Below are 8,959 nucleotides of genomic sequence, written 5' to 3' on the forward strand. Positions count from 1 at the left end.
GGAGAGTCCCACGAGACCAACAGTATGGCAGTCTTACATTCTGGGCTAAAACACATAATCCTTGTTCTAGTTCTAGCTCTGCTAGTGAATGTTCCTGAGAGTCCTTGACCTCTCAAAGCCTGTTTCACTTATGAAGTGAAGTGGTTGGTTTAGATAATTAAATAAAAAATGTGACTAGATACTGCTGAGATGCACCATGTGAGGTAATTCTAGAAATACAAAGATGAACACGACATAGTCTTTGCCCCAAGAAACTTGACAAATATGGAAGATAAGGTACATACAAATCCATAATTTATCATAGACCATATAAACATTATAAAGGATATGTATTCTACAGTCCTTTATGAGTTAATGTTCATTTGACTGATGGTGAATGGAAGGAAACCAGGTAAGAGCTTCATGGAGGAAGAGGTAGCATTTAAGCTACGTCTTTTAGGATAACAGGGAGAGTTTGAAAAAAAGATTCAGAGAAAGAAAGCAGAGATGGCCAAAGGGCAAGGCCTGAAGATAGGATAAAGACAGGAACACAGGGAAAATATTTAGAAAATGACAATTAGTCCACTTTTGGTAGTGTATGGAATAAAACATAAAGCTGAGAAAATTGAGGTCAGACTGTTTTTGAATTGGTAAATGGCAAAACCAGTTCTATGCTTAAGGAGGATTGACTTGGCAGTGGTGGGTAGAAGTAAAGCTAAAGGGAAGAGACTAGAGGCAGAAGGCCAGTTATGAAGTTACTGCAACAGACCAGGTTGGTGGCAATGAGGGCCTGAGCCAGGATAGCCACAGTGGAAACAGAGAGCCCATTAGTCATAATTTTAAGCCAGCACTTAAGCTGCCACTGACCCAATCATCTAAGGTAGTGGTCGGCAAACCGCGGCTCGCGAGCCACATGCGGCTCTTTGGCCCCTTGAGTGTGGCTCTTCCACAAAATACCACGGCCTGGGCGAGTCTATTTTGAAGGAGTGGCGTTAGAAGTTTAAGTTTAAAAAATTTGGCTCTCAAAAGAAATTTCAATCGTTGTACTGTTGATATTTGGCTCTGTTGACTAATGAGTTTGCCGACCACTGACCTAAGGTAAGTAACAGGCCATGGCAGGTGAAAATTATTATCAAATTATTACCTAATTTGAATAAAGCTGTCCCTGACACAGCTTGAAGAACAAGGGAGGCAAGACCCATGTTGAGTTTAGAATCATCACCACCCTTGAGGCCTTATACTCTCACCAAGGCACTCAGCCAACTGTGGAAAAGAAATATACACAGGAGACTCAAGAAACATCTTATTAATACAGTATTTATTTGTCTTCCTTTTGTCAAACCCTGAGCCAACCACTTTCCCCAAGCTGCCTGGGGAGGTATAGGAAAAGGAACATACAGGGCAGACAAGACACGGGAAAAAGAACTATGGGAGGTGGAGACAGCTCCTTCACATGGCGAAGAGGATGAGAAAGGCCACCATCAGGCAAAAGAGCCCCATGGCCTCTGAGAGGGCAAAGCCCAGAATGGCGTAGGAGAAGAGCTGTTGCTTCAGAGAAGGGTTCCTGGGAGAAGGGGAAGAAAAAAGACTGAATTTCTAGTCCACATAAAGAAAAGTATAAACATCAAAGGTGGGCTCAGGGAGAATTCATCTCCTCAAGTTCATCTTATGAAACAAGTTTCTCAGGTGATACTATCATTCCCAAATTCTTGACCTGACACATCAAGGGCTCTACAGAGACTAAATGAGGGGAGTGGACAATCCAAAATTGTATAACATGGCCCAGGCACAAACATTACCACCTCTACTGGGTCACCCATATCATTGTCATAACTTAAGACCTCTGGGCCTGGAACTTACCTATCCAGGGCCCAACCAGGACGGAAGAGGTATCTGGAGTGGCATGGCCTATCATAGTATTTTCAAACTTTAAACAGCAGAACCCCCAAATAGAAAATATATAAAAGCCAAAATGCAAAGGTAAAAAAAGTGGGGGATTGTAAAAGTTTGTTTGACTGGTCTCCCTTTCATTCTTCTAAGACAGTCTCTGGGGTATACCCTCAGAACCCTAGAGCTTTAAGAACACAATTAGAAAAACACTGTTCTAGAGGACAAGGGAGTCTGAGGAAAACACTACCTTCTCTCATTTCAAAATAGTCAAAAGATTTTGGACTTTAAGAAGTTACTTATAGCCTATGGGGTTTTGATGATATGAATCAAAATGGTATAAAGAACTCCCAACTCTGAAAGCCAATATGTAATTTCTATTTCCCTTCCTCTGTCATCTCTGGAAGCCTTCATGGTAAAGTAACGCAACATCAGCTTTTAACAGAATTCTGGACACAGAAGCAGTTAGGCTTCTTGTTTCACACAAACCCTAAAACAAACTCATTTTCCCAAAGACATTAAGAGAACTTAAGGGCCTCTAGAGATTAATTTAGTTTTAACAGCAAGGTGCCCAGAATTGGTGGGGACCAATTAGTCCCAAGTGTCAGGGAGCAGTGGGCCTGGCTACAGAGGCAGTTTTCCCAGGAGTGACAGAGGGGAATTCTCAGAGATGGGGAAAAATAGCAGTGAAACACCACTGACTCTAGAGGGGCTCTAGACCAGGGGTAGCAAACTTTTTCTGTAAAGGGCCAGACAGTAAATATCTTAGTTTTCGCAGGTCACATATGGTCTCAACTGCCTTTTTTTTCATGACCCTTTTAAAAAATGTAAAACCCATTCTTAGCTCAGCTATAAAAACCAAGTTATGGCCCACCCACCTTAGTTTGCCTACTCCTGCTCTAAACCAAAGCTGTTCAATAACGTATATTTGCACTGTCTAGTACAGTAGTCACTAGTCACACATGGCTACTGAGCACTTGAAATACGGCCAGTGTGACTGAAAAACAAAAAAAAACTTAAACTTGGTGTACTTTTAATTAATTGAAATTTAAATTCAAATAGCCACATGTGGCTAGTGGCTACTATATAGGATAATATAGCTCTAGATCCCTAAATATTTCTGTCCGAACCTTTGGAAAACATATCAGAGACCAATGGAGGGCCCATCTTACCTGGCATAACCAATGATGAGGCTCCCAAACACAGTCCCAATTCCAGCCCCAGAGCCTGCCACCCCTACTGTGGCAGCCCCAGCCCCAATGAACTTGGCTGCTGTGTCGATGTCCCTTGAAATGGCACTGGTTTGGAAGCTGCGGCTAGAAATAAGCGAGGTCAGGGGACGTGGGGCTGCCAAGCTGCTGAGGCTCTGTGAAGAGGAGGAATATAGGAGATAAAATTTTTAGGAATCCCCTTTTTGCTTTGCAAACTTCTGTAAACTTAGAGAGCTTTATGCTGTCAAATCCCGTCCCCCCCACAAACAAAAAATCTTTTTAATTTCTAGAAAACTTCCTAAAATGCTGCCAAGAAAAACTTTTTAATACAAAAGGTGAACTTCAAATACCTTTAAAATTCAAGTATGCTCTCTAAGATCAAAACCCTAGCCTGTGCTTGGTGCCTCAAAGAGATCATCTTTCTGGGACTAAATGTTCCAAATGAAGACCAAGTAATGGCAGTCATCAGTAGCACACATAAGCATGTGCTACCAGTGCCAGGCTGGAACACTAGAGCATATATGCTATCAACTGCTCTGCATCTCCACCTAAAACCAATGGCCTCCATCCTTCACTACTTTTCCTGTGATGACTGCCCCCAGCACTCCCCCTACTGGTTCTTCTAGGTAAACCCCCGCCACCCCTTACCCCAAACCACAGGCCCAATTCCACCTATAAGGTACCTCATCTGTCAGTGTCTCTGGTCGTTTCAGCACCACTGCAGACATTGACCGGCTCAGCTGAGAGGCGCTCCTGACCTAGAAGGAATGACACAAGGGCAAGAAAGTCAAGGAAGGCTCTGGAGAGGAGTTTCAGAACCATCCCAAGTTGTTATTCAATGCTCCTTTCATTCTTTCAAACTTGAATCAGAATGTTGGGTCATTCTTTTACTTTTAGCTAATTCTAGATTGAAGAACCTCACCATTTCTCTCTTGCTTCCCAGGCTTCTCCTTTGCTTAAGAGAAGGAAGTCTACTTTTTGAGGGGCTACCCTCACTGTATCCTTCCACAGGCCTCGAGAATGTGAAAAGATATAAGCCTCAGAAGGATTTGCTTCACTCAGTAAGAGATTTATGTTGGTACTGGCTAGCCCATAAGAAGGAAGCCAACGACTGGAGTATCTTTCCCTAAACACATCCTTCTAAAGACAGGCACAAAGATCCATGCTCTAAATTCACCACCTTCTGTTAGCCTTTCTGACTAACCTCAAGCCAGTATCTCCAAGGCAGACAACAGGGTGGTTAACAGCCAGGGCTTTAATCAGATATATCTAGATTCATCCTAGCTCTGTAATCAGCTGTGTGACTTTAGGATAATCACTTATATCTAAGCCCGTTTTCTCATCTTCAAATAGGAATAATCTATTTCAAGGTTGACTTGAGGAGTAAATAAGGTTGTGTAGCCCTAGCTGCTTTGGCTCAGTAGATAGAGCGTTGGCCTGCGGACTCAAGGGTCTTGGGTTCAATTCAGGTCAAGGGCAGGCTCCTCCCTGGCCTGGCCCTGGTCAGGTCATGTGCAGGAGACAACCAATCGATGTGTTTTTCTCACATTGGTGTTTTGTTTCTCTGTCTTTCCCTCTCTTCCACTCTCCCTAAAAATCAATGGAAAAATATCCACGGGTGAGGATTTACAAAAAAAAGATTGTGTATACAAACTGGTAAACTCAGAGCCAGGCCTAGTTAGTGCTCAATAAATAGTACCCACCAATAGCATCACTTCCACCATTTAATAATTGGTAATTTCTTCCATGCTAGTGCTTCTGAATAAAAGATTTTTCCAATGTGTATTTACATGTATGTTAGCTTCCCACCCAAATTTAAGCTCCCAGAGGGTCTCTTAGCTATGGCTCTCTGACGGGACAAAATCCTGTACACAGTGCATACTCAATGCAAATTAGGCAATCTACTTCATGTTTACCATTTCTGGCTGGGTTCCAGGTTACAGAAAGTTTTAGGGTAGAAATAATCTGATCTCAGTCTAGATTCTCATTTAGACTCTTCTAAGATTGTTGGACGAGAAGAATTAACTGGCATCCAAAGGATATGGGGCAGGTAAACATTCACTCTCTCCTGTCAGGCTAGCATAGCAAAGGATCTTCCCCCAGCCCAACTGTAAAGAACAAGGTGCTGCAAGGAAGACACAAGATGCCCCTCTTGAAAAGTCTCCTAGAAAAGGCAGGTACTCACCAAGGAGGGGGTGGAGACAAACTTGGTGCAGGCATACATCTTCAGGGGATGAGGGAAGCTGAAATTACAGAAGCACATTGTGAACACTGTACTTGCTCACCAAATGACATTTTTATTCGCAGAAAAGAGGCTCTGGAAAATTTAAATGGCCCAGAGAGCAGAGCGACTGACCTCAAGTCTTAGAAGAGATGGAATCAGAACTCTGAAGTCAAGATTTCCTTATAATCAAGCGACTTCCCTGGTCTGAGCAAGTAGCCACCTGGTCCATTTTAAGACCCATTATTTACTTCCATAGCCTCATGAGTTGGGGTTGTCAAGAGGAAATTTGCTCAGTGTCATTTGCCTAAGTTTTCCTCAGTTTCTATTCAAAAGGAACCCTTTTCAAAAAAGACCTCATTATCTGGGCCTAAAAAAGTTGCCCTGTAAAGACTCTTGGGAATTATTTGTAGAAGGCTAGCCAATGATTTTTTAATTACCTTTAAGCATTTGATTCTCCATTTCCTATATCAATTAACAGAGTGATGAAGATCAATGAGGAACTTTGCCATTACTCTAATTAGCAACAACTGTTAAAGTATTCATTTTCACCATCACACTAAGGGCATTCAATTTTGTATACACAAGATCTAAAACAATGCTGACACTCTGTAGGTGCCTAAGTAGGTAGAACTGAACTTATCTGGGAGGTATGGGTGAGTTAAACATCTAAAGGCAGGGATTTTCCAAGTGAAGTGAGAGGCCCACCTGAACTAATTATCTAGGTGTAAGGATGGTGTATGTATTAAAAATGCATATTCTTGGGTCTCACCTTAGACCTTCCTGGTCAAGACCTCTGGGGTTAAGGCCAGCACCTGTATTTCAAACAAGCTTCCCAAGTGATTTTTATCCATACTAAAGGCACCATCTAAAAACCAATCTTAAATTATGACAGTGGTAAAGCCAGGACTTTAACTCTTCTTACTAATAAATGAAAGCTTTATAATATGCTAAAGGTTATAATACTTACTGATTACTTAGGCCTGTTAAGTGACACTTCCTTAAAGGAGGTGGACTCCTAGGTTACTCTTCTGAATCCAGAATCTTTTTACTTTTAGATTAATGGAGGTCTTCAACTCTTATCCTGTCAAGAACTCTTATTTCTGCCCATATTTAACTCTAACCTAACTTTGTGCTGAACTATTCAGGTTTTCTTGGGTCAAATCCAAAATTTCTTTAAAGCTTAAAAAAAGGGAGGACTGGTTTTTCCCCAAGGATTAAACCTCAATATCATCATTTGTAAAATGCAGTTCTTAGGGAGATTAAATGAAATTACGTATGTAAAGAGCTTAATGTGGTGCAGGCCCATAGTAAGACCACACCCAAGGGTGACAATTAAGGGTGCCTGCAAGAAGTGGTGTTTGCTCCACCGGCCACCTAACCTGGCAAGTCTGTAACCGCTAACCTACAACACCCCGGGCAACGGCACCATCCGGAACCAGAGGACCTAGGTCATCACAGGTTTCCTCCTCCGTGTATCAATCACTGAGTTACTGGACTGCTGACTTAACCATTCCCTTCCTTAAACTTTCTTTTTCCTTTTGAGGGCAGAGTCTAGGGCAGTGACGGGCAACCTTTTGAGCTCGGTGTGTCAAACTTCGCCAAAAAACTGAGCATAACTCGGTGTGTCACTTTGAGGAAAAAACATTATTTCGCAAATGTTTCATCCTCGGCATGCGGCCGCCTCAGCGGCCGCGTGTCAGTGCTGACACGCGTGTCATAGGTTCGCTATCACTGGTAGGGACTCTCAGTAAGCCCTTGACGAAAGCGGGCAGGTGCACATTATCCCATGCAGGTCCCACCCTACCCTTCTGGGCCTGCTGCCTCCAGCAGAAAACCTCACTATCAGTCCACTGTGTTTTTTTCCAGCTTCGCGGAAGTGGAAGGAAGAGAACGGTCCTGGAAGACAACCAAAGGTTCCAAAGAAACCGACCTCTTTTCTGCAATAGCTCTCCCAGATCACAGCCTGAAGGGAATGTTTTGACTGTTTTGTTCACTTCTACCACGTTCACGGTTTACTTTTTTAAACGGAAGGGTGCTGACTAGAGGGGTTGGTGGCTCTGGATGATCCACTATCTCCATTGCTCGGCACCTGAGGTCCTGAAGTCTGGAGGTTTCAGGATAAGGAAGGCACGGAGTAAGGATGAGAGGATAAAGCAGAGATTGGAGGGGAGAGTCGGGGTTGTGATAACTCTGAGAGGGCACGAGGGTAAGAAAAGAGCGTTTGTAAGGGCTGAGTCACGACAGGTGAAATGAGCACTCTGGCATTTGACTTTCGCCAGCTCCAACGCGCCCTCCCACAACGAGTCATCCAAGATGGCGCCAGGCCCGCGCGGTTGGAGGTCAACGGCGCACGGAAGGGGCAGATCTTAAGACGCGGGGATACCGGGAGCGAGGAAGGGCGTGAGGACCCGGGTGGGAGCATGCAAGGTACGGACCTCAAAGCAACCGCGCGAGGGAGGGTATCCCGCGCGCGTGCGCGGCGCAAGCGGGCGCGAGGGCCCAAACCTTACCTGCTCCCAGGGCAGAGAAGACAGAGAGGGGCGGGGGGGCCGGAATAGCGAAAGGAAGGCTTGGCGCATGCGCGGCCCGGACCAACGAGTCGCTCCGATAAGGATAGAGTGACTGCAATGTTGAGGCGGCTCAGGCGCCACAGCGCCGCCTGCCACCTCGGTGGCGACATCCGGCCAGTCGCTCCACCTGGCGTTGTAGAGGAGAAACTGCAGGCGGAGCGGACTGAAGAAATAAGGATAACTCCGCTGTGTAAGCCGACCCCTTATGTGGCCTGTGGTATGGTCTGCGCAGCATTTGGGATCTTGGACTCGCGTTCCCTTCCCGAGCATGCGTAGTCACATTGGGGGAAAAAAAATCTACCTAGTAATTCAGTGTTAAATAGCATACAATCGGGATTGGGTTCAGTGCCCAAAATGTAGCGGGGTTCTTGCGTTGTTGCCCCTGGAACTCTGGCTTGAAGGATGGGAAACCTGTTCAATGGGGAAATAGTCAGCAAAACGCCCCAGCTATCTCTGGTGGCTTTGCTTTTATTTCCCCCTCTCTCTCTTTCTTAATTCCAGTGATCAACCACGAGGAAACTAGCATCAGCGAACCAGAAGATAGGGGCTAAGGATGATGGGACTCAAGCACCTGACTAAATCTTGAAACTGACCTGCAGTGAGGTTGCGAGGTCACGCCAGGCATGCCCATTCTCTGCCCAGGCTTCTGAGACAAGCAGACCCCCAATGAAGTGCTCTCATGAAGACCCCTCAGCTTTCCCCTCGTCCTGTCCTTCCAGGGGCCACGTAAGGAAGTGGGGGCGCCACGGCCCCCATTGCTTCCTCCCGGTCCCTGTCTCCCGCGGGGTCTGACAGCCTCTGGAAGAGGCGGATGCACGGCCTACCTAGTCCCCTCCTGTCCAAACCCCGGCGTCCAGGCGTCGGGCTTGCACGCAGCATGAGAAAGACGGGGAAAGCTCACCAAACCCCCATAAAAAAATAAAAAATAAAAAGAATGCTGCGGCTGTAAATAAAGCCAAATCCACCGGCCTCGGAGGGGCCGTTTGTCCTCCCCTCCTTGGCCTCGTCCTTCCCGACGCCCCCTCCCGGTTCCCGGGCCCCGCGGCGCCCCGGCCCCGAGCTCCTCCATTTAATCGGATTTGGGAGAA

At 45.5% G+C, this 8,959-nt stretch overlaps 1 protein-coding gene across 1 annotated transcript; it reads right to left on the bottom strand.

The window, feature by feature from the left end:
* Positions 1 to 1,280: 1,280 nt before the first annotated feature.
* On the bottom strand, positions 1,281 to 7,996 carry ATP5MC2 (ATP synthase membrane subunit c locus 2). The gene is made up of 5 exons (XM_079774700.1): positions 7,812 to 7,996; positions 5,263 to 5,320; positions 3,761 to 3,835; positions 3,039 to 3,232; positions 1,281 to 1,543 (listed from the first exon to the last, which is right to left on the bottom strand). The coding sequence occupies exons 1-5, from the start codon at positions 7,979 to 7,981 to the stop codon at positions 1,429 to 1,431; spliced, it is 612 nt and encodes a 203-aa protein (XP_079630826.1). The 5' UTR covers positions 7,982 to 7,996; the 3' UTR covers positions 1,281 to 1,428.
* Between the last annotated feature and the right edge of the window lie 963 nt (positions 7,997 to 8,959).

This window comes from Cnephaeus nilssonii, assembly GCF_951640355.1.
Source record: "Cnephaeus nilssonii genome assembly, chromosome: 6".
Lineage (NCBI taxonomy): Eukaryota > Metazoa > Chordata > Mammalia > Chiroptera > Vespertilionidae > Cnephaeus > Cnephaeus nilssonii.